Source organism: Pelodiscus sinensis, unplaced genomic scaffold (assembly GCF_049634645.1).
Source record: "Pelodiscus sinensis isolate JC-2024 unplaced genomic scaffold, ASM4963464v1 ctg165, whole genome shotgun sequence".
Taxonomy (NCBI): Eukaryota; Metazoa; Chordata; order Testudines; family Trionychidae; genus Pelodiscus; species Pelodiscus sinensis.
Window position 1 is genome coordinate 152,338 of NW_027466046.1, and position 24,534 is coordinate 176,871.

Sequence of the window (24,534 nt, forward strand, 5' to 3'; positions counted from 1 at the left end):
CGGGCCACGGAGCCCTGTGCCAGCGCTCGACAAGGGCCTCGGCCCGCACCTTGCAGGGCCTTCACTGGGCTGCACGACCCTGCTCCCCCGTGAACCCAGGCGGCCCAGCCCACGCACCCCGCTGCCCACGTGGCCTCGGAGAGCCGGAGGCCTTGGGGGAAGGATCCCCCGCAGTTTTGGCTGGGTCCATTAGCTGGCTCTCAGCCCGTCACAGCTCTGCCAGGCAGCGGGGTCTCACCAGCCAACCGGCCTGGGGCTAGGGCCAGGCGTGGGCAGCTCGGCTGCTACCGCCAGCCCGTAACCAGCCTCCCTGGGGCCCAAGGGCCTCTCCCGCCAGCCCGGCCGGGGGCGTGGGGAAGGGCGCAGGGCTCCGCAGGCAGGAGGGGACAAGACCTGAGCCCACCGGGCGCGGCAGAGACGGGCCAGCCCGTGGCCGGCGGGGCAGGCAGACAAGCCAAGGCGTTGCCTTTCCACACAGGCCTGGCTGGTCCCGGCAGGCCCCTGCTACCTGCCTGGAGCTGGCGGCAGGGACGAGCTACCACCCAGCCGCTCCGGGAGGGGAAGGATCTTGCACAAAGGGGGTTAGCGCAGAACGGAAGCGGCTCCGCGGGGGCATCGCTCCCCTGGCAGGGCCACCGGCCCTTTGTGCTGCTCCCAATATTTCCAACTGGAGCTTGGCACAGCCCGGCCCGGGTTCCACGGGCATCGGAGTGAGGGGCCGGCGGCCTGAGAGCCCCTGAAGCCCAGCACTCGGCTCAGTCTCCTCTCTTCCCGATGCCCCGCCCAGCCTGCCCCTTCTCCACCCACCGGACCCCCCGCCCCCGGCCGGGCCATTGTCTAAGGGTGGGCCGTGCTACAGACTCCGGCCAGTAGGGGTCACCCCAGCGACCGCCCAGCAGAGCCAGCGCCCCACGACCTCACAAGGGGAATAGAGAGGGCGGGGCCTCCAGGAAGGGGCGGGGCCCATCTTGGGTGTGAAAGGCGGGAGGCCCTGAACCGGACGGTGCCGGGTGCTGCCGTGAGGGCAGGGCTCTGGACTCGCCGGCTCCTTTCCCGCACCGTGGGCCTGCGAGGGGCTGGCACCCGCCTGGTGCTCCTTTGTCTGAGCCAGGCCACCGCTGAGCCACCCCCTCGGCCACGGCCACAGCCCCATGCATGCCCCGGAGCCAGGACCCATCCCGCCACGCCTGGGGAAGGGGGCCAGGTGTCTGGCTGCTTGGAAAGGGAGCCGGGTGGCCCTGAGCCGGCCGCTGGGGGAGTGGGTGGCACCGTGGCAAAGGCGGCCCTGGCTCCACTCCTGGCCTGGGGGCCCAGGGCCGAGCCAGGAAGCCCCACACGCTGCCCGGCTCTGAGCTCCAGCTCCCAGTGCCTGCGACCAGCCCCGGCAGGCGGAAGCCTGCGATCGTCCTGCTCCTGTCAGTGCCTGGCCCCCTGCCCCGGGCCACAGGCCTGCCCTCCCCTCACCCCCACCAGAGCCCCACGTAGCCTGACCCCGGCCCGCCCAGGGCAAGCGAAGGGGGTGCTGGTGGGCCAGAGGTGTATTCGTAGCCCCACTGGGGCTCAGGGCAGTGATGCAGCTCCAGCCACAGGGGAGGACGGAGCCAGCAGTGGGGCCGGATGAACCTCGGGGGGGAGGGGGGCAGATCTCTGCAGGGCCCAGTGCAGGGGGGCAGGGAAGGAGAGGCCACAGGCCGAGGGGTCTCACATCTAGACAGAGCTTTATTACAGCAGCAACCAGTCACACACGGCCCAAGAGGGCCGCCCGGTGAAAAGAGCGAAGGGGAGCTGCCTGGAGGGTAGCCCACACCCTGTGCTGGTGGGAGGGGAGCTGGGCCGGGCCAGGGGAGCAGCTGGGAGTGCTGGGCTGCACCTGAGGGCAGGCGGGGGGGAGGGGGCGAGCACTGGGCACAGGCCCCCGCCACCTGCCCAAGGGCCGCCCAGCCCCTGTGCACCCCACGGGGCCCCAGGTTGCACGGGCTGCGGCTGCGGGGCCAAGGCTCAGCCTGCCTGCCCGGGGCTGCCTTGCCCCAAGCTGGGGAAGGGGTCGGGAATCCATTCTCCATGGGGCGGGCCGGCCAGCGAGACAGCCCTGGACACGCCAGGCCGCAGGAACAGCCTGCACGAGACAGAAGCCACACGGCAGCTCCTGCCCCGGTGCAGCCCCCCTCCCCTGATGCAGCCCCCCTCCCCACATGCAGTGCGTGCAGCCCCCTTCCCCAGTGCAGCCCCCCTCCCCACATGCAGTGCGTGCAGCCCCCCCCGGTCCCTCCTGAAGAGCTGGTACCGCGACGCCCGGCGGGCGGGCGGGCGGAGGGGCCCAGGAGGCCCGGCGGGGAGGGGGGGGGCTAGTCCTTGGCCCGGCCGATGATGGCCAGGATGTAGAGGAAGATGTTGATGATGTCCGTGTAGAGGTTGAGGGCGGCGAAGACGTACTCCTCCGGGCTCAGCGCCAGCTGCTTGTTGCCCAGGATCATCTGCGTGTCCACCGCCAGGAACTGCAGGAGAGGAGCCGGGTCACAGGGAGCGGCACCCGCCTGGCCCACGCTGGGCTGTGCCTCCTGCAGCCCCCCAAACGGGGCCTGAAGGGCAGTGCCAGCCTGTGCTGCGGGGGGGGGGGGGGGGGAGCCTTGTCCAGGACCTCGGCTGACGCTGCCCGGCCCCTCCCCGTCTAGTGCCGGCCCAGGCAGGGCGAGCGAGGGCTGATCTCCAAACTGGGGCAGGGGAGCCGGGGTGGTGACTGGGCCCGGAGCAGGAGCCAGCGCCCAGCCGCCAAGAGGGACTGACGCTCCTGCCAGGCCCTGTGGCTGCCCTGGGGTGACGGGCCCACCAGGGCGCCAGGTGCCGTGGTCACCGCCGGCCCAGCAGCAGAGCACGGGATGCTCAGGTGGAGGATGATTCTCAGCTGTGGGGAGGTAGCGCTGCCCCGGTCGAGGGCCTGGCCCCCCGGGGGAACTCACGCAGGTGAAGAGCAGGGCGCCCAGCGAGGCGTAGACGAGGTCCATGATGCGGTTCCGGATGAAGATGCACAGGATGGAGAAGATGATCAGCACCATGAGGCAGACGACCAGCACGCCCCGGCACGAGGTGAAGTCGTACTTCGTCTGCAGGGAGGGGGCGTCAGAGACCGGGGACGTCAGAGACCCCTGGAGAGCTGGGTCCCTGCCTTTAGCCCAGCTCTCACTGCCCGGCCAAGGGCGAATGCCACAGGCAGCTGGCAGGAACGCTGCCATCCCCACCCGGCAGGATCCCTGGAGACGCCCACGCCCCCGCGGCACCAAGGGACACTAATGCAGCTCCGCATGGCTGACAGGCAGGCTCGCCGGGGCGGCGACTGGCGGGGGCAGGCCGGCAGGGAGGGCTGGCTCTTCTCCAGCGGGGGCAGCCCCCAAACACAGCCCAGAGGGAGGCCGCCAGCCCTGCCCAAGTGGCCCCAGGCTTCCAGAGACAGGATCCCAGGGACCCAGCCCCCCCGGGAGCCAGCCCCGCTCCTCACCTGCAGGGAGAAGAGGACGACGGTGAAGCAGACCACGGCTGTGATGCCCACGGCCATGATGACGGCTTGCGTCTCGTAGAAGCTGGCGATCATCCCCACCATGTAGGACAGGCTGAGGGTCAGGATGGACTGGAGAGAGGGGACGCCTGTCAGGGGCTGGCCGAGGGACACCCAGGCTGCCTGGCTTCGCTCCAGCGCGGGCAGGCCAGTGCATGGGTGCAGCCGTCCAGCCTCGGCAGCCTCAGTGCCCAGGGAGCCCCACGGCCAGACGGCTCCGAGCGCCCGGCTATGGAGAACAGGGGCCTGCCCGGGCGGGAATGGCTCCAGCAGGACGCTCGCCAGCGGCCTTGCAGGCTGGGCAGCGAGAAGGGTCCCCAGCTCCTGCCCCAACCCCACCGGGGGCCATGGCCACGGGGCTGCATGTGGCAGTGCCAAGCAGGAGCGCGCCCCCTATGGCCTCCAGCCCAGAGCCAGCCTGGGCTCCCTGAGGGGCGCTGGCAGGGTGGGGGTCCCAGCTCGGCGGGGAGCCGGGCTCACCAGGGCGACCAGGTTCCAGGGGTGCTTGCGGCGGAAGTCCCCGCAGCAGCTCAGCACGATGAGCGAGATGAAGAAGACGGCGTAGGAGACGTAATACGTCCACACGTTGCGCTTCACAAAGCCCTTCACGCCCCTCACAAAGGTGAAGATGGCCACGAAGGCGAAGGTCACGCTCAGCTGCAGGGTCAGCACCAGGAACACCTGGGGGCACAGCGCAGGTCAGGCAGCCCCCGGCAGAGGCTGGGCCCCGGGCCCTGCCTGGCTGCAGCGCCCGCCCTCACCTTGCGGATGAAGGCCTGGCGCACGCTCTTGTCATCCCAGTTGGTGGGGGGGAAGTCCGGGTTGTCGTAGTAGGCGGGCGGCCCCTCCTCGTGGTAGTTCCTGTGCAGTGGGGCTGGGGAGAGGGAGAGGGAGAGTCCGGAGCGGCTCGGGGCCAGGGGAGCGAGCTGCGGGGCTCTGCAGGCCTTCCCACCCCAGCACGGGGCGCCCCGACTGCCACGCTCGGCCGCACGGCAGGGGAGGGGGCACGGGGCAGAGCCAGCTAGGAGCACGGCTGAGCCTGCAGCCTCCCACAGCCTCCCACAGCCGGCACGGTCCCCGGCCAGAGCAGGCCCGAGGGGAAGAGGGCAGAGCCTGAGCCCCAGTGTGCCGTAGTGGGGGGGGTCTGCTCTGTGACCCGGGTCCCCCTGGGCTGCGATTCCCACGGACTCCCCCACGTGTGGAATGGCCCAGACACGGGGGGGGGGGGGGGGGTCTGCTCTGTGACCCGGGTCCCCCTGCGCTGGGCTGCGATTCCCACGGACTCCCCCACGTGTGGATTGGCCCAGACACCGGGGCGGGGGGGTCTGCTCTGTGACCCGTGTCCCCTGCGCTGGGCTGTGATTCCCACGGACTCCCCCACGTGTGGAATGGCCCAGACACGGGGGGGGGGGTCTGCTCTGTGACCCGTGTCCCCCTGGGCTGGGCTGCGATTCCCACGGACTCCCCCACGTGTGGAATGGCCCAGACACGGGGGGGGGGGGTCTGCTCTGTGACCCGGGTCCCCCTGCGCTGGGCTGTGATTCCCACGGACTCCCCCACGTGTGGAATGGCCCAGACACGGGGGGGGGGGGGTCTGCTCTGTGACCCGGGTCCCCCTGGGCTGGGCTGCGATTCCCACGGACTCCCCCACGTGTGGAATGGCCCAGACACCGGGGGGGGGGGGGGGGGTCTGCTCTGTGACCCGGGTCCCCTGCGCTGGGCTGCGATTCCCACGGACTCCCCCACGTGTGGAATGGCCCAGACACGGGGGGGGGGGGGGGGGGTCTGCTCTGTGACCCGGGTCCCCCTGCGCTGGGCTGCGATTCCCACGGACTCCCCCACGTGTGGATTGGCCCAGACACCGGGGCGGGGGGGTCTGCTCTGTGACCCGTGTCCCCTGCGCTGGGCTGTGATTCCCACGGACTCCCCCACGTGTGGAATGGCCCAGACACGGGGGGGGGGGGGTCTGCTCTGTGACCCGGGTCCCCCTGCGCTGGGCTGTGATTCCCACGGACTCCCCCACGTGTGGAATGGCCCAGACACGGGGGGGGGGGGGTCTGCTCTGTGACCCGGGTCCCCCTGGGCTGGGCTGCGATTCCCACGGACTCCCCCACGTGTGGAATGGCCCAGACACCGGGGGGGGGGGGGGGGGGTCTGCTCTGTGACCCGGGTCCCCTGCGCTGGGCTGCGATTCCCACGGACTCCCCCACGTGTGGAATGGCCCAGACACGGGGGGGGGGGGTCTGCTCTGTGACCCGGGTCCCCCTGCGCTGGGCTGCGATTCCCACGGACTCCCCCACGTGTGGAATGGCCCAGACACGGGGGGGGGGGGGGGGGATCTGCTCTGTGACCCGGGTCCCCCTGCGCTGGGCTGCGATTCCCACGGACTCCCCCACGTGTGGAATGGCCCAGACACGGGGGGAGGGGGGTCTGCTCTGTGACCCGGGTCCCCCTGCGCTGGGCTGTGATTCCCACGGACTCCCCCACGTGTGGAATGGCCCAGACACGGGGGGGGGGGGTCTGCTCTGTGACCCGGGTCCCCCTGCGCTGGGCTGCGATTCCCACGGACTCCCCCACGTGTGGAATGGCCCAGACACGGGGGGGGGGGGGGGGATCTGCTCTGTGACCCGGGTCCCCCTGCGCTGGGCTGCGATTCCCACGGACTCCCCCACGTGTGGAATGGCCCAGACACGGGGGGAGGGGGGTCTGCTCTGTGACCCGGGTCTCCCTGCGCTGGGCTGCGATTCCCACGGACTCCCCCACGTGTGGAATGGCCCAGACACGGGGAGGGGGGGGGTCTGCTCTGTGACCCGGGTCCCCTGTGCTGGGCTGCGATTCCCACGGACTCCCCCACGTGTGGAATGGCCCAGACACGGGGGGGGGGGATCTGCTCTGTGACCCGGGTCCCCCTGCGCTGGGCTGTGATTCCCACGGACTCCCCCACGTGTGGAATGGCCCAGACACGGGGGGGGGGGGGGGGTCTGCTCTGTGACCCGGGTCCCCCTGCGCTGGGCTGCGATTCCCACGGACTCCCCCACGTGTGGAATGGCCCAGACACGGGGGGGGGGGGGGGTCTGCTCTGTGACCCGGGTCCCCCTGCGCTGGGCTGCGATTCCCACGGACTCCCCCACGTGTGGAATGGCCCAGACACGGGGGGGGGGGGGGGTCTGCTCTGTGACCCGGGTCCCCTGCGCTGGGCTGTGATTCCCACGGACTCCCCCACGTGTGGAATGGCCCAGACACGGGGGGGGGGGGGGGGGTCTGCTCTGTGACCCGGGTCCCCCTGCGCTGGGCTGTGATTCCCACGGACTCCCCCACGTGTGGAATGGCCCAGACACGGGGGGAGGGGGGTCTGCTCTGTGACCCGGGTCCCCCTGCGCTGGGCTGCGATTCCCACGGACTCCCCCACGTGTGGAATGGCCCAGACACGGGGGGAGGGGGGTCTGCTCTGTGACCCGGGTCCCCTGCGCTGGGCTGCGATTCCCACGGACTCCCCCCACGTGTGGAATGGCCCAGACACGGGGGGGAGGGGGGTCTGCTCTGTGACCCGGGTCCCCTGCGCTGGGCTGTGATTCCCACGGACTCCCCCACGTGTGGATTGGGCCAGACCCCTAGACCAGCCTGGGCAGGGAACAAGGCTCTTCCCGGGGAGAGACGGGGGGGGGGGGGGGAGACGGCTGCCTGGCTGGGGGGCGGGGCCTGGGCAGTTTTTGGCTGGGAAGCATGAAGGGAACAGACTAAGCCGAGTGCGGAGGGGGCGATGGACCCACCCCGAGGGGGCCGAGGCTCCTGGCCCTGCCTCTGTAGCCACGTCCCGTCTGTGCTGGGCTGTACCTGGGCAGGCAGTAACCCCCGTTCTACCGGCGGGCGGAGCCTGTTCTCGCTGCTCCGGGGGTGCAGGGCTGGGGAGGGGTCCCCACGCGCCGTCACACCCAGGAGGGCTGGGGGCTTGGTGTGGCCCCACTAGCTGCAGCAGGCTCTCGGGCGGGCAGTGTACAATGGGTCTCCCTCAGCCCGAGCCGGGGAGGGCGCGGCTCCCCAACCCCCGCCCCCCCGGAGCAGCAGTGTCACTTACAGTCTTGGTCCTCCGAGACTACGGGCTGTGGCTGGGCATACGGCCCCGGCGGGTAGGGCCCCTGCGGGTACGGGCCAGGCTGGCTGTAGGGCCCCGGCGGGTACGGGCCAGGCTGGCTGTAGGGCCCCGGCGGGTACGGGCCAGGCTGGCTGTAGGGCCCCGGCGGGTACGGGCCAGGCGCTGGCGGGTAGGGGCCAGGCTGGAACTGGGGCTGTGGATAGGGTGCAGCCGGGTAGGGGGGCTGCCCGTAGGCCGGCGGGGCGGGGGGCTGCTGGCCAGGGAAGCCAGGGTTCTGAGCGGGGAAGCCATCCCCTGACACCAGGAAGCTCTTCTCGTGGGACATGTTCCCGGGCACTCACTGATGCCTCAGGGCTGAGGAGAGAAAACAGGAGAGTTAGAGCCGTGCCGAGGTTCCCCCATTGCCCGGGCCCCACCCGCCTTTCCGGAGCGGAGGGGCCCAGCCACAGCCCTGGAGCAGACACCCCACAAAGACGAGTCCCACTCAGCTGCTCTGCTATTGTGCAACCAAGGGTCTGGCTGCTTTTCCCGCACGGGGCCCCGTGGCCCGTGACATCCACGTGTGGCACGGAGACACGGCTGTGGTGCAAGCTGCACTGGGGGGCTGCAGCTCAGGCTCCCAGGAGATGGGGGTTCGGGTCCCCCGGGCGAGAGCTCTGCGCCCCACAGGAGGAGAAACGCGCGTGCCAAGTGGACCCAGGCAGGGCAGCAGAGCCCACAGGGCCTGACGCTGAGCAGAGGTGGCAGCGCCCGGCTCCCGGGGCACGTGGGTCGCTGCGGCAGCCTCCCCTCTGCACGTCCAGCTGGTGGCAGGGGCAGAGCCGGGCAAGGCGAGAGCACCACAGGGTCTGCCCCTCGACGGTCCCTCAACATTGGCATGCCCCCCACTGCCTGCCCAGCCCCCCCAACCCCCCCAGCTTCCCCCCTCCCACTGCCTGCCCAGCCCCCCCAGCTCCCCCCAGCTTCCCCCCTCCCACTGCCTGCCCAGCCCCCCCAGCTCCCTCCCAGCCCCCCTCCCACTGCCTGCCCAGCCCCCCCAACCCCCCCAGCTTCCCCCCTCCCACTGCCTGCCCAGCCCCCCCAGCTCCCCTCCCAGCTCCCCTCCCACTGCCTGCCCAGCCCCCCCAACCCCCCCAGCTTCCCCCCTCCCACTGCCTGCCCAGCCCCCCCAGCTCCCCCCCAGCCCCCCTCCCACTGCCTGCCCAGCCCCCCCAGCTCCCTCCCAGCCCCCCTCCCACTGCCTGCCCAGCCCCCCCAACCCCCCCAGCCCCCCTCCCACTGCCTGCCCAGCCCCCCCAGCTCCCCTCCCAGCTCCCCTCCCACTGCCTGCCCAGCCCCCCCAACCCCCCCAGCTTCCCCCCTCCCACTGCCTGCCCAGCCCCCCCAGCTCCCCCCCAGCCCCCCTCCCACTGCCTGCCCAGCCCCCCCAACCCCCCCAGCTTCCCCCCTCCCACTGCCTGCCCAGCCCCCCCAGCTCCCTCCCAGCCCCCCTCCCACTGCCTGCCCAGCCCCCCCAACCCCCCCAGCTTCCCCCCTCCCACTGCCTGCCCAGCCCCCCCAGCTCCCTCCCAGCCCCCCTCCCACTGCCTGCCCAACCCCCCCAGCTTCCCTCCCAGCTCCCCTCCCACTGCCTGCCCAGCCCCCCCAGCTCCCTCCCAGCCCCCCTCCCACTGCCTGCCCAGCCCCCCCAGCTCCCTCCCAGCCCCCCTCCCACTGCCTGCCCAGCCCCCCCAGCTCCCTCCCAGCTCCCCTCCCACTGCCTGCCCAGCCCCCCCAGCCCCCCCCCAGCCCCCTCCCACTGCCTGCCCAGCCCCCCCAGCTCCCTCCCAGCCCCCCTCCCACTGCCTGCCCAGTCCCCCCAGCTCCCTCCCAGCTCCCCTCCCACTGCCTGCCCAGCCCCCAAATCCCTCCCATCCCCCCTCCCGACAACCCAGCCCCCCCACAATCACCCCAACTCCCCCCAGACCTCCAGATTCCCACCTCCCACTGCCTGCCCAGCCCCCAACCCTCCCATTCCTTGCCCCCCCCACTATTCCACTGGATGCCCCCAGATCACGGGGGGGGGGGGCACCCTCGAGGGCCCGGCCGGCAGCAGAGCCTGGTGCGGGAGCAGGCTGACCCAGTTCCTGCCGCTCCGTCGCCACGGTAACCAGGGCCTAGTGCCAGCTGTCCAGCCCCGGCCGGCCGGGCCCCCCCCACGTCTGGCACCGAGCGGGAGCAGCCGAGCGCTGGCGAGGGACCCGGGGGCCTGGCTCCCAGCACGGCCCGGCGCCCACGGCGCCTCGCCGACCATGGCCCCCCCCCGGCCACGGCGCCTCGCCGACCACGGCCCCCCCCCCCCGGCCACGGCACCTCGCCGACCACGGCCCCACCCCCCCCGGCCACACGGACACGGCGCCTCGCCGACCACGGCCCCACCCCCCCCCCGGCCACACGGACACGGCGCCTCGCCGACCACGGCCCCCCCCCCCGGCCACGGCGCCTCGCCGACCACGGCCCCACCCCCCCCCGGCCACACGGACACGGCGCCTCGCCGACCACGGCCCCCCCCCCGGCCACGGCACCTCGCCGACCACGGCCCCCCCCCCCCCGGCCACATGGACATGGCGCCTCGCCGACCACGGCCCCCCCCCCGGCCACGGCGCCTCGCCGACCACGGCCCCCCCCCCCGGCCACGGCACCTCGCCGACCACGGCCCCACCCCCCCGGCCACGGCACCTCGCCGACCACGGCCCCCCCCTCGGCCACGGCACCTCGCCGACCACGGCCCCACCCCCCCGGCCACGGCACCTCGCCGACCACGGCCCCACCCCCCCGGCCACATGGACACGGAGCCTCGCCAACCACGGCCCCACCCCCCCCGGCCACGGCGCCTCGCCGACCACGGCCCCACCCCCCAGCCACACGGACACGGCGCCTCGCCGACCACGGCCCCACCCCCCCCCCCGGCCACAGCGCCTCGCCGACCACGGCGCCCCCCCCCCCAGCCACACGGACACGGCGCCTCGCCGACCGCTAACCACACGGAGCCTCGCTGACGACACCCCCCCCCCCCCCCGGGCCAGCCACACGGAGCCTCGCTGACTATGGCCCCCCCACCAGCCACACGCATGCAGAGGGACACGAGCCCATTTTCTTTCCAGCAGGGATCACACCCCGGCAGCGCCAGCCGTACAGGGCGCCAGCAACCCCTGGCTAGGGGCTGACCTGCGACCAGCGCTCCTTTGGGCGCCCACGGGAGCACGAGGCTGGCCACGGGGCGCCGGCAGGGCAACGCCCTTCTCAATCTCCTGCTGCCATCTGGCTGCTGGGAAATCCCATCCAATTCCCAGCATCAGCTGCCCTCGCTCACGTGGCCTGGGGGCTGGCTCCGGCGCCGCCAGGCCCAACGCTGTCCCCTGCCCCGGTTTCACCAGCTCAGAGCGTGCAAAAACGGCTGCTCCCCCGGCCCCGCCCAGCACCCCCGGCCCTGGACCCCTCAGTGTGGCCCCCAAAGCCCCACCCAGCACCCCGAACCTCTCGGCATGGCTCCCCCGGCCCCACCCAGCACCCCCGGCCCTGGACCCCTCAGCGCTGCTCCCACAGCCCCGCCCAGCACCCCCCGGCCCTGGAGCCCTCAGCGCGGCCCCCACAGCCCCGCCCAGCACCCCCGGCCCTGAACTCCTCAGCGCGACCCCCACAGCCCCGCCCAGCACCCCCGGCCCTGGACCCCTCGGCGCAGCCCCCACAGCCCCACCCAGCACCCCCGGCCCTGGACCCCTCGGCGCGGCCCCCACAGCCCCGCCCAGCACCCCCGGCCCTGGACCCCTCAGCGCTGCTCCCACAGCCCCGCCCAGCACCCCCGGCCCTGGACACCTCGGCGCTGCTCCCACAGCCCCGCCCAGCACCCCCGGCCCTGGACCCCTCAGCGCGGCCCCCACAGCCCCGCCCAGCACCCCCGGCCCTGGACCCCTCAGCGCGGCCCCCACAGCCCCGCCCAGCACCCCCGGCCCTGGACCCCTCGGCGCTGCTCCCACAGCCCCGCCCAGCACCCCCGGCCCTGAACTCCTCGGCGCGGCCCCCACAGCCCCGCCCAGCACCCCCGGCCCTGGACCCCTTCGCGCGGCCCCCACAGCCCCGCCCAGCATCCCCGGCCCTGGACCCCTCAGCGCGGCCCCCACAGCCCCGCCCAGCACCCCCGGCCCTGGACCCCTCAGCGCGGCCCCCACAGCCCCGCCCAGCACCCCCGGCCCTGGACCCCTCAGCGCGGACCCCACAGCCCCGCCCAGCACCCCCGGCCCTGAACTCCTCAGCACGGCCCCCACAGCCCCGCCCAGCACCCCCGGCCCTGAACTCCTCAGCACGGCCCCCACAGCCCCGCCCAGCACCCCCGGCCCTGAACTCCTCAGCACGGCCCCCACAGCCCCGCCCAGCACCCCCGGCCCTGGACCCCTCGGTGCGGCCCCCACAGCCCCGCCCAGCACCCCCGGCCCTGGACCCCTCAGCGCGGCCCCCACAGCCCCACCCAGCACCCCCGGCCCTGGACCCCTCAGCGCGGCCCCCACAGCCCCGCCCAGCACCCCTGGCCCTGAACTCCTCAGCGCGGCCCCCACAGCCCCGCCCAGCACCCCCGGCCCTGGACCCCTCGGCGCGGCCCCCACAGGCCCGCCCAGCACCCCGAACCCCTTGGCGCGGCTCCCACAGCCCCGCCCAGCACCCCCAGCCCTGAACCCCTCAGCATGGCCCCACATAACATAAGAACGGCCGTCCTGGGTCAGACCAAAGGTCCATCTAGCCCAGTATCCTGTCTGCCCACAGTGGCCAGCACCAGGTGCCCCAGAGAGGGTGGACCGAAGACAATGATCAAGCGATTTGTCTCCTGCCATCCCTCTCCAGCCTCTGACAGACAGAGGCCAAGGACACCATTTTATCCCCTGGCTAACAGCCTTTTATGGACCTAACCTCCATGAAATTATCCAGCTTCTCTTTAAACTCTGTTATAGTCCTAGCCTTCACAGCCTCCTCTGGCAAGGAGTTCCACAGGTTGACTACACGCTGTGTGATGAAGAACTTTCTTTTATTAGTTTTAAACCTGCTCCCCATTAATTTCATTTGGTGTCCTCTAGTTCTTCTATTTAGGGAACTAATAAATAACTTTTCTTTATCGGCCCTCTCCACACCACTCATGATTTTATAGACCTCTATCATATCTCCCCTCAGTCTCCTCTTTTCTAAACTGAAAAGTCCCAGTCGCTTTAACCTCTCCTCATATGGGACCCGTTCCAAACCCCTAATCATTTTAGTAGCCCTTTTCTGAACCCTTTCCAAGGCCAAAATATCTTTTGAGGTGAGGAGACCACATCTGTACACAGTATTCAAGATATGGACGTACCATAGTTTTATACAGGGGCAGTAAGATGTTCTGGGTCTTATTTTCTATCCCTTTCCTAATAATTCCTAGCATCCTATTTGCCTTTTTGACCGCCGCTGCACTCTGTGTGGAAGTTTTCAGAGAACTGGCCACGATAACTCCAAGATCTTTCCTGATTTGTCGTAGCCAGATTAGCCCCCATCATACTGTACATATAGTTGGGGTTATTTTTCCCCAATGTGCATTACTTTACACTTATCCACATTAAATTTCATTTGCCATTTTGCTGCCCAATCACTCAGTTTGGTGAGATCTTCTTGGAGTCCCTCACAGTCTGCTTCTGTCTTGACTGTCCTAAACAGTTTGGTATCATCTGCAAACTTTACTACCTCACTGCTTACCCCTTTCTCCAGATCATTTATGAATAAGTTGAACAGGATTGGTCCCAGGACTGACCCTTGGGGGCCACCACTAGTTACCCCTCTCCAATCTGAAAATTTACCATTTATTCCTACCCTTTGTTTCCTGTCTTTTAACCGGTTCTCAATCCAAGAAAGGACCTTTCCTCTTATCCCATGGCCATGGAATTTACACAAGAGCCTTTGGTGAGGGACCTTGTCAAAGGCTTTCTGAAAATCCAAGTATACTATATCTACTGGATCCCCCTCGTCCGCATGTTTGTTAACCCCTTCAAAGAACTCTAATAGATTAGTAAGACAGGATTTCCCTTTACAGAAACCATGTTGACTTTTGTCCAACAAATTATGTTCTTCTACATGCTTCACAATTTTATTCTTTACTATTGTTTCGACTAATTTGCCCGGTACTGAAGTTAGACTTACCGGTCTGTAATTGCCAGGATCGCCTCTACAGCCCTTTTTAAATATTGGTGTCACATTGGCTACCTTCCAGTCATTAGGTACGGAAGCCGATTTAAAGGATAGGCTACAAACCACAGATAACAGCTCAGCAATTTCCCATTTAAGTTCTTTTAGAACCCTTGGATGAACGCCATCCGGTCCCGGAGATTTGTTAACATTAAGTTGTGACGACGCGTTAGGGTCCCCCATCTTCTGCACCCCGAAATGGCACGAACAGACTCTACCAGCCAGTAGAATGGAGGTAGTTTATTGCTTCTCCAGGATATAGCACAGCATAGATGTAATCTGGTTACAGGAACTGGGGCTAAGAGGCCTCAGTGCCCCCTTGAGATGGGGGAGTCCCAGCCCCCCTCCCCAGCTCCTTCTCCCCTGCTTTCCAGACAGGAACTAACTACCTCTCCTCCAGCCCCGCCCCCAGCCAGGGCAGCATCCACCTCCCTTTGTTTCTCCCCATGGGGGGTGGCTGGTCCTACCAGTTTGGAGCCACCTTTGCATGACCTTTCCCTGCTGGGTCTTGCTACAGACAGCAGAGGTCACCACAGCCCTAGCAAGTTACCCCCACTACGTCACATAAGTTTTTCTATTTGTTCCAAAACCTCCTCTAATGACACTTCAATCCGGGACAGTTCCTCAGATTCATCACCTACAAAGGACGGTGCAGATTCGGGAATCTCCCCAACATCCTCAGCCATGAAGACTGAAGCAAAGAAATCATTTAGTTTCTCCGCAATGGCTTTATCGTCCTTGATTGCTCTTTTTATAGCTCGATCATCTAGGGGACCCACAGGTTTTTTAGCAGGCTTCCTGCTTCTGATGTATTTAAAAAACATTTTGTTATTTCTTTTTCAGTTTTTGGCTAGCTGTTCCTCAAAATCTTTTTTTGCTTTTCTTATTACATGTTTACACTTGATTTGACAGTGTTTATGTTCCTTTCTATTTATCTCACTAGGATTGGACTTCCACTTCTTAAAAGATGCCTTTTTGTCCCTCACTGCTTCTTTTACATGGCGGTTAAGCCACGGTGACTCTTTTTTAGGTCTCTTGCTATGTTTTTTAATTTGGGGTATACATTTAAGTTGGGCCTCTATTATGGTGTCTTTAAAAAGTTTCCATGCAGCTTTCAGGGATTTGGCTCTAGTCACTGTGCCTTTTAATTTCTGTTTAACAAACCTCCTCATTTTTGTGTAATTCCCCTTTTTGAAATTAAATGCCAGGGTGCTGGACTGCTGAGGTGTTCTTCCCACCACTGGAATGTTGAATGTTATTATATTATGGTCACTATTCCCAAGCGGTCCTGTAACGGTTATATCCTGGACCTGATCCTGCGCTCCACTCAGGACTAAATCGAGAATTGCCTCTCCCCTTGTGGGTTCCTGCACCAGCTGCTCCAAGAAGCAGTCATTTAAGCCATTGAGAAATTTTATCTCCGCTTCTCTTCCTGAGGTGACATGGATCCAGTCAATATGGGGGTAATTAAAATCCCCCATTATTATAGAGTTCTCTATTTTGGTAGCCTCTCTAATCTCCCTCAGCATTTCAATGTCAGTATCGCTGTCCTGGTCAGGTGGTCGGTAATATATCCTACTGCTAATTTCTTATTATTGGAGCATGGAATTACTATCCATAGCGATTCTATGGAACATTTCCACGGCCCCGCCCAGCGCCCCGAACTCCTTAGCACAGCTCCCACGGCCCCACCCAGTGCCCCGAACCCCTCGGCACGGCTCCCACAGCCCCGCCCAGCGCCCCGAACCCCTCGGCACGGCTCCCACGGCCCCGCCCAGCACCCCGAACCCCTCAGCACAGCTCCCACGGCCCCGCCCAGCGCCCCGAACCCCTCGGCACAGCTCCCACGGCCCCGCCCAGCGCCCCGAACCCCTTGGCACGGCTCCCACGGCCCCGCCCAGTGCCCCGAACTCCTCGGCACGGCTCCCACGGCCCTGGCCAGCGCCCCGAACCTCTCGGCACAGCTCCCACGGCCCCGCCCAGCAACTCGGCGACACCCAGCCAGCCCTGGCCAGCGCCCCCACAACCCCCAGAACCACACACACGAGGCGCCAACTCCGAGCCTACTTACCACAGGGGAGGGGCAGCCCCCCCACATGCTGCCACCAAGTGGGAACGCGGGGTAACATTCCAGACCGGCTGGTGCCCCACTTGCTGCCTTGCTACCCACAGTACGCTCTGCAGGGGCCCAGCTGTCCAGCCCGTGGATCCCACAGCCAAGCAGCACCCGGGAAGAGTGGCAAAGCGTGGCCCAGCCTAGCAACCTCTGCCCCAGGGGGACGTGGGCCTCTCTGCCTCTCCTTGGGGCACAAGGCGTCTCGTAAGGTAACCGCGTCGTTGCTTGGCGGCTCCAGCGCAGAGCGCAGCCTCCCGGGAGCAGGCGCAGTGGAACTGTTACCCGCTGCACGCCCCCCCAGGAGACCCAGAGCTGGCTGCGCAAAGGGGCCAGGGCTCTCGCCTGCGTCTGTCATGGAGGACAGAGGGAAAGCCAGCCAGTGCTTGAGCAGGGGGCACGATGGCTGGGCTGGCGCTGGGCCTACCAGACCGAGGGATGCGCCGGGCTCCCCACAGGCTGGCCTGAGCCCTGCGCCAGGTAGAGGAACCGACTCGTGACAGTGCGGCCCGGCGCGGTGGGCCCTGCCGAGGGGACAGATCTCCCCCGAGGTCCGGCTCAGCCGGAGCTCAGGAGGCTGCAGGCCAGAGGGGGGAGGCCGTGGAGCTACCCCAAGGAAAAGCCAGACCCCTCGTCCGCTCCTGGCAGGTGCCACCTCCAGACCAGGGCCATGCCATGGCAGAGACGGGGCCTGGGCACCTGAAGTCCTCCCTGTCCCAGCCTGGGCATCCCCACACACTCTGTGCCAGGCTGGGCTCGGAGCAACACCCAGCTAAGGGGCCCGGGCGCCACAGCGGGGCCCTTCCGCCAGTCCCAGCAGCACCACAACTGCACAGGGTCCCAGGTAACGCCAGGCACGCTGCCCCCACGCAGGGGGACACAGCACAGACCGCCCGAGGCACGTCCCACACAGGCCCAGCACTGCCCGCCGGCCAGGCGGACCCTCGGCGCTGCTGGGAGAGCCCCGGCCAGGGGGACCCTCGAGAGCCGCCGGGAGAGCCCCGGCCAGGGGGACCCTCGAGAGCCCCGGCCAGGGGGACCCTCGAGAGCCCCGGCCAGGGGGACCCTCGAGAGCCCCGGCCAGGGGGACCCTCGAGAGCCGCCGGGAGAGCCCCGGCCAGGGGGACCCTCGAGAGCCGCCAAGAACAGGCTGACACCTCGTGGGGGGCACTTAACCCGCTCAGGCCCCGGCGGGCCCCACCAGCTGTCCGGCAGGTGGGGGGCCTAGTCCAACGTGCGGCAGGAGTCCGGCGCCAGGGCAGACGCCCCAGGGTGGGTCTAATGCGGTTACATAAACGGCCGGGCTGCCGGTCACAGGACTCCCAGCAAGTCACAAGGCCAGCGGAGGATAAGGGGTGGGGAGGGGCGGAACCCCCTGGCTGGGCGGGGCATGTAGCACGGCAGTGGGGCACCCAGTGGCCTCGCACTCCTGCCCCTGCATCCCTCCTGGAGCCGAGGGCCATCAAGGGCCCGGCGCCGCGCTGGGCAGGACTCGCAGGTGCCCCCGGCCTCCTGAAAAACAAGCCCTGGGGCGCTGCGCCCGCCTACCGGCCCAAACCGGCCCACGGCCCTTGGCAGCAGCAATCCCAGCGCACCAGCTGCTCACGGGGGGCACCCGCGGGCGGAGCTGGGCAGCCCGTCCAAAGAGCTCTCAGCACCCCCCCCCCCCCCGAGCATTTTGCTGCCAGACCTGGGAGCCCAGACCAGCCAGGGGACCGGCTCCCAGACAACCCGGAGGCAGCTCGACACGATGGGCCCTGGGGCAGCAACTGCCCCCTCCCTCTGCCCCAGCACAGGGAGCTGGCACCAGGAACCCAGCCCATGAGAACGCAGAGACTGGGGGGGGGGGGAACCATGCAAGTACCAGCTGGGGGGGGGAGGTACAGGTCCCAACACAACCCAGGACAGAAACAAGGCCTCCCTGGCTAAGACACTCCCCCCCCCATGTCCCCCACTCGCCCTGCAGGAGGGGGGCTCAGTCCAATGCAGATGCCCTCCCCCACGGGGGGGGGGTCCCGGATACATACGTCCCAGAGCGGCGGCACACACACCGCAGCTCCGATGTCAGGGCCTGCCAGTGGCACGGCAAGCCGAGTCGCCGCCCCGAAGACGCCGGTCTGCCCCCAGCCACGGCGCGGGGGGGGGCTCCTTCAGGCCGGTCTGCCCCCAGCCACGGCGCGGGGGGGGGCTCCTTCAGGCCGGTCTGCCCCCAGCCACGGCACGGGGGGGGCTCCTTCAGGCCGGTCTGCCCCCAGCCACGGCGCGGGGGGGGTCTCCTTCAGGCCGGTCTGCCCCCAGCCACGGCGCGGGGGGGGGGGGGCTCCTTCAGGCCGGTCTGCCCCCAGCCACGGCGCGGGGGGGGGTCTCCTTCAGGCCGGTCTGCCCCCAGCCACGGCGCGGGGGGGGGGGGCTCCGCGCAGCCAGCGAGTGGGGGGGGCGGCGCAGGGGCTCAGCCGTCAGCCTGCTGAGTCACAGGCGAGCCCAGGGCAGCAGCCTCCCCGGCCGGGAAGCCCTTGTCCCGGCTGCAAGGCCCCCGCACCGAGCAGCGCCAGCTGTCAGCGCAGAGCCTCCCCCGCAGCCCCCCCCCGCAGCCGCCGCGCTCCAATCCCCTCCCCGGGCTAGGCCAGCCCACGGTGACGTCACCCATGGGCCTCAGCGGGAGGGGCGACCCGCAGCCTGCCCCTCGGCCCGGCCTCGCCTCCCTCCCCCACCCGCGGGGCTGGGCCGGGCAGGAGAGGCCAGTGCCCCCAGGGAGCCGGAGCTGGGGAGCTGCACACGAGCCAGGCCGGAGGCACAGCAAGAAACTTCCACTGCTCCCACGGCCACGGCTCCAGCGTCTGGCCCCGCCCCAGGCCAGAGAGAGAGCCAGGCAGGGCACCTGTGTGCCGCCCGCCGCAAACACCCGCGCCAGCAGCGGGCCCCTCCCCCGCCAAGGGAGCCCGGCTCCCACGGCCCGAGCGACCGCGCCAGCAGCGGGCCCCTCCCCCGCCAAGGGAGCCCGGCTCCCACGGCCCGAGCAACCGCGCCAGCAGCAGGCCCCTCCCCCGCCAAGGGAGCCCGGCTCCGACGGCCCGAACGACCGCGCCAGCAGCGGGCCCCTCCCCCGCCAAGGGAGCCCGGCTCCGACGGCCCGAGCAACCGCGCCAGCAGCGGGCCCCTCCCCCGCCAAGGGAGCCCGGCTCCCACGGCCCGAGCAACCGCGCCAGCAGCGGGCCCCTCCCCCGCCAAGGGAGCCCGGCTCCGACGGCCCGAGCAACCGCGCCAGCAGCGGGCCCCTCCCCCGCCAAGGGAGCCCGGCTCCGACGGCCCGAGCAACCCGCGCCAGCAGCGGGCCCCTCCCCCGCCAAGGGAGCCCGGCTCCGACGGCCCGAGCAACCGCGCCAGCAGCGGGCCCCTCCCCCGCCAAGGGAGCCCGGCTCCGACGGCCCGAGCAACCGCGCCAGCAGCGGGCCCCTCCCCCGCCAAGGGAGCCCGGCTCCGACGGCCCGAACGACCGCGCCAGCAGCGGGCCCCTCCCCCGCCAAGGGAGCCCGGCTCCGACGGCCCGAACGACCGCGCCAGCAGCGGGCCCCTCCCCCGCCAAGGGAGCCCGGCTCCCACGGCCCGAGCAACCGCGCCAGCAGCGGGCCCCTCCCCCGCCAAGGGAGCCCGGCTCCGACGGCCCGAGCAACCGCGCCAGCAGCGGGCCCCTCCCCCGCCAAGGGAGCCCGGCTCCGACGGCCCGAGCAACCGCGCCAGCAGCGGGCCCCTCCCCCGCCAAGGGAGCCCGGCTCCCACGGCCCGAACGACCGCGCCAGCAGTGGGCCCCTCCCCCGCCAAGGGAGCCCGGCTCCGACGGCCCGAGCAACCGCGCCAGCAGCGGGCCCCTCCCCCGCCAAGGGAGCCCGGCTCCGACGGCCCGAGCAACCGCGCCAGCAGCGGGCCCCTCCCCCGCCAAGGGAGCCCGGCTCCGACGGCCCGAACGACCGCGCCAGCAGCGGGCCCCTCCCCCGCCAAGGGAGCCCGGCTCCGACGGCCCGAGCGACCGTGCCAGCAGCGGGCCCCTCCCCCGCCAAGGGAGCCCGGCTCCGACGGCCCGAGCGACCGCGCCAGCAGCAGGCCCCTCCCCCGCCAAGGGAGCCCGGCTCCGACGGCCCGAGCAACCGCGCCAGCAGCGGGCCCCTCCCCCGCCAAGGGAGCCCGGCTCCGACGGCCCGAGCGACCGCGCCAGCAGCAGGCCCCTCCCCCGCCAAGGGAGCCCGGCTCCGACGGCCCGAGCAACCGCGCCAGCAGCAGGCCCCTCCCCCGCCAAGGGAGCCCGGCTCCCACGGCCCGAGCAACCCGCGCCAGCAGCGGGCCCCTCCCCCGCCAAGGGAGCCCGGCTCCGACGGCCGGAACGACCGCGCCAGCAGCGGGCCCCTCCCCCACCAGCCAGGCGGCTGCAGTCTGACCCTACAGAAAAGGGGGGGCAGTTAGCCAGAGGTGGTTTAATCCCATTATATGGCAGGAGGGGTCAGCACCGCGGGCGGGGGAGGGGAGGCGGCATGCCCCCCCCCCCCCCCCCCGCAGGTCGTTACCCAGCCAGGCCTGGCGGGAAGCACCAATAAGCAGCTTTGCTCTAACTCTCTGTAATCCCCCAACACGGCCTATTCATAGCGGCTGCACCTAATCCTGCCCCCCAGCCAGGCGCTGCAGGCCTGGCCGGGCACCCCACCGGGCACTGCTCCCCCCCGCCAGCTGCACCGCACGCCCACACCCGCGGAGACTCCTGGGTCCTCGCCCCGGGCCAGCGTCAGCACCCACAGCAGCTGGGGCTCCTCCACGGCGCCTGCCGGGGCCGGCGAAGGGCCCGTGCCGGGGGCCGGCCAAGGGCCCGTGCCGGGGGCCGGCCAAGGGCCCGTGCCGGGGGCCGGCCAAGGGCCCGTGCCGGGGGCCGGCCAAGGGCCCGTGCCGGGGGCCGGCCAAGGGCCCGTGCCGGGGGCCGGCCAAGGGCCCGTGCCGGGGGCCGGCCAAGGGCCCGTGCCGGGGGCCGGCCAAGGGCCCGTGCCGGGGGCCGGCCAAGGGCCCGTGCCGGGGGCCGGCCAAGGGCCCGTGCCGGGGGCCGGCCAAGGGCCCGTGCCGGGGGCCGGCCAAGGGCCCGTGCCGGGGGCCGGCCAAGGGCCCGTGCCGGGGGCCGGCCAAGGGCCCGTGCCGGGGGCCGGCCAAGGGCCCGTGCCGGGGGCCGGCCAAGGGCCCGTGCCGGGGGCCGGCCAAGGGCCCGTGCCGGGGGCCGGCCAAGGGCCCGTGCCGGGGGCCGGCCAAGGGCCCGTGCCGGGGGCCGGCCAAGGGCCCGTGCCGGGGGCCGGCCAAGGGCCCGTGCCGGGGGCCGGCCAAGGGCCCGTGCCGGGGGCCGGCCAAGGGCCCGTGCCGGGGGCCGGCCAAGGGCCCGTGCCGGGGGCCGGCCAAGGGCCCGTGCCGGGGGCCGGCCAAGGGCCCGTGCCGGGGGCCGGCCAAGGGCCCGTGCCGGGGGCCGGCCAAGGGCCCGTGCCGGGGGCCGGCCAAGGGCCCGTGCCGGGGGCCGGCCAAGGGCCCGTGCCGGGGGCCGGCCAAGGGCCCGTGTCGGGGGCCGGCCAAGGGCCCGTGTCGGGGGCCGGCCAAGGGCCCGTGTCGGGGGCCGGCCAAGGGCCCGTGTCGGGGGCTGGCGAAGGGCCCGTGTCGGGGGCTGCCCGCCCCTTGCTGCTGAAGGAAGAGGCCCCCCCCCCGCCTTCTGGGGCACAGCCTGGGCCCACGCAGCACCGTGGCCATCCCAGCACCGGACTGCAGCAAGGCGAGAAACCATCGGCCCACGGCACGGCACAGCCGGCTGGCAGAGCCCCAGGGCAGGCACGGCTGGGCCGGACACCAAGCGGGCCTCTGCCGCCCCCCCCCCCGCAGCCTGCCACCCCCCACAGCCGCCCCCTCCCCCGCAGCCTGCCACCCCCCGCTGCCTGCCCCCCCCGCAGCCGCCCCCTCCCCCGCAGCCTGCCACCCCCCGCTGCCTGCCACCCCCCGCTGCCTGCCCCCCCGCAGCCGCCCCCTCCCCCGCAGCCTGCCACCAACCACCCCATGCAGCCAGCCCCCTCCCCCGCAGCCTGCCACCCACCACCCCATGCAGCCAGCCCCCTCCCCCGCAGCCTGCCACCCACCACCCCATGCAGCCAGCCCCCCCTCCCCCGCAGCCTGCCACCCACCACCCCATGCAGCCAGCCCCCTCCCCCGCAGCCTGCCACCCACCACCCCATGCAGCCAGCCCCCCTCCCCCGCAGCCTGCCACCCACCACCCCATGCAGCCAGCCCCCCCTCCCCCGCAGCCTGCCACCAACCACCCCATGCAGCCAGCCCCCTCCCCCGCAGCCTGCCACCAACCACCCCATGCAGCCAGCCCCCTCCCCCGCAGCCTGCCAGCCCACCACCCCAAGCAGCCTGCCCCCCATTCCCTGCATCCTGCTGGACCCACCACCCCACGCAGCCCGCTGAGACCCCCTCCCCCGCAGCCTGCCACCCACCACCCTATGCAGCCAGACCCCCTCTTCCCCCCAGGCTGCCACCCATTCCCAGCCTGTGACAAACAGAGGTAGGGACCCTCTCCCTGCCCAGCCTGGCTAACAGCCATCCTGTCTTCACCACATCCTCTGGCAAGGAGTTCCACAGGTTGTGTGAAGAAAAACGTCCCATGGTTGATTATAAATACGCTGTCTGCTGATTGTTTCATGACCCCTAGTTCTTGTGCTCCGGGAAGGAGTAAACAACACTTCCTTGTTTCCTTTCTGCACGCGAGTCATGAGTTCATAGGCTTCCATCATATCCCCCTTAGCCTCCTCCAAGGGAAAGTCCCATTTTACTCCTCTCCTCACGTGGCAGCTGGCCCAAGCCCCTCATCCCTTGTCTCTCTGTCCCTTCCTGCTGACGCCGCTCACACTGTTCACCCAGCAGCCCCAGCTAGCGACTCCCCAGCACTTCGCGCGCCCGTTCCGGGGCTGCAGGACTGAGCCGGGGGCAGCCCAGCTCCACGATGCCAGGCTGGTGCACGGCGAGGCTCAAGGAATTCCCTGCCTGCGTGGGAGGAGCCGAGTCCCCTTGACCTGCCTGGGACCCCTTTGGTGCAGCTGCAAGAGGGCAGGGCTGGCTGTGCCAGGCAGTCGGCTAGTGCCATGGGCCAGAGCTGCTGGCTGGGGACCCGCCCTGCGGGAACAGCAGCTGACCTGGCGCGGGGGCCAAGCACACCCGGGCCAGCCAGGCCGGGGGCTCAGCTCCAGAAGGGAAGGGCTCTGGATGCCTGGGCTCTCCCCGGCACCCAGCTGAGCTACTGCGGGCCCCCGGCTTGCAAGCCCAGCAGCCCCAAAGCCTGGCTCGCCGGCGCTGCCTCCTGCTTCGGGGCGATGGACCGAGGGGCATCGGCAGAGCCAGGGGCTGCAGGCCAGGGCCAGCCACAGAGGAGCTCCCAGCGCGTGGCCGGGCGCCCGCAGAACCGCTGTGGTGACCCGCTGCCAGACCCCCGCCTGTGCAGGGGGGAAGCAGGCGGCAGCCCCGGGACCACACTGCAGCCTCTCCCGGTGCCAGCAGCAGGTGCAGAGCCGGACGCCTCCCCACGCGGCCCACGGGCACTGCCCAGGGCAGCATTCGCTGCCAGTCAGGACGGGAGTCAGCCGCAGCTGCTCCTCGGGGGGGGGGGGGCTGCGAGCCTGCCCCGGGCCTGGCGGGGACCAAGAGGGGTCACCCGGCGCTTGTGGCTCCGCCCGGACCCCTAGCCGGCCCTGCCCCCGAACGGCAGGGCAAGCAGCACGGGCCCTCACCAGCTGCAGAGGGGCACCGGCACCCCCGAGACAGCCCCCAGGCCCCCTGCGCTCCTGCCACCTCCTCCGGGCACACACTGGGGGTGGCTGCAGGGGGGCGAAGGGGAGCAGCCGCCACCCCTGGGAGCAGGGACAGGCCCCCCCGCACACGGGGCCCAGCCTGGGCCCTGCCCCCTTCACACGCAGGGAGCGGGGGCGCTGGAGGCGGGGGGGGCTGCAGGGGGCAGCGGTGCACACGCGGGTTCCGGGGGCGGGCAACACCCGACACCCCGCGGGGCCCCAGCAGCCACGCGCCCCGGTGCCAGCAGGCACCCCCCGGCACCCCCCGCACGGCACCCCCGCTGCCGCCCGACACCCCCATCCGCCCGACACCCCCCATCTGCCGCCGCCGCCGCCGCAGCCACTCACCGAGCCGGCCGGGGCAACTCCCGGATGCTGCGGCTGAGGTGGGCGGAGCCAAGGCGGGGGCGGAGATAACGGCTTTGGGGGCGGGGCCTGCTCGTCTGGCCACGCCCCTCTGGGTCGCCGGGACCGCCTGCAGCGCCTCCCAGCGGCAGCATCAGCTCCGGGTAGAACCCCGCCCCGCTCCCCGCCCCACAGCGCCCCCTGCCGGGCCCCCACAGCGCTCCCTGCCCCACAGCGCCCCCTGCCGGGCCCCCGCCCCGCTCCACAGCGCCCCCTGCCGGGCCCCCGCACCGCTCCCCGCCCCACAGCGCCCCCTGCCGGGCCCCCGCACCGCTCCCTGCCCCAC

The 24,534-nt window shown here is 70.6% G+C and overlaps 1 protein-coding gene across 4 annotated transcripts; it reads right to left on the reverse strand.

Annotated features, from left to right (window-relative positions):
- Positions 1–1,691: 1,691 nt before the first annotated feature.
- Positions 1,692–24,348, reverse strand: GRINA (glutamate ionotropic receptor NMDA type subunit associated protein 1). 4 transcript variants are annotated; one of them, XM_075918643.1, is made up of 7 exons: positions 24,192–24,348; positions 7,626–7,997; positions 4,312–4,424; positions 4,031–4,231; positions 3,494–3,622; positions 2,958–3,101; positions 1,692–2,495 (listed from the first exon to the last, which is right to left on the reverse strand). In XM_075918643.1, the coding sequence occupies exons 2-7, from the start codon at positions 7,966–7,968 to the stop codon at positions 2,346–2,348; spliced, it is 1,080 nt and encodes a 359-aa protein (XP_075774758.1). In that variant the 5' UTR covers positions 7,969–7,997; positions 24,192–24,348; the 3' UTR covers positions 1,692–2,345. The 4 variants fall into 4 exon arrangements, with proteins under 4 accessions (XP_075774758.1, XP_075774759.1, XP_075774757.1 ...); XM_075918644.1 differs by lacking the exon at positions 24,192–24,348 and adding an exon at positions 18,045–18,722; XM_075918642.1 differs by lacking the exon at positions 24,192–24,348 and adding an exon at positions 18,021–18,722.
- Between the last annotated feature and the right edge of the window lie 186 nt (positions 24,349–24,534).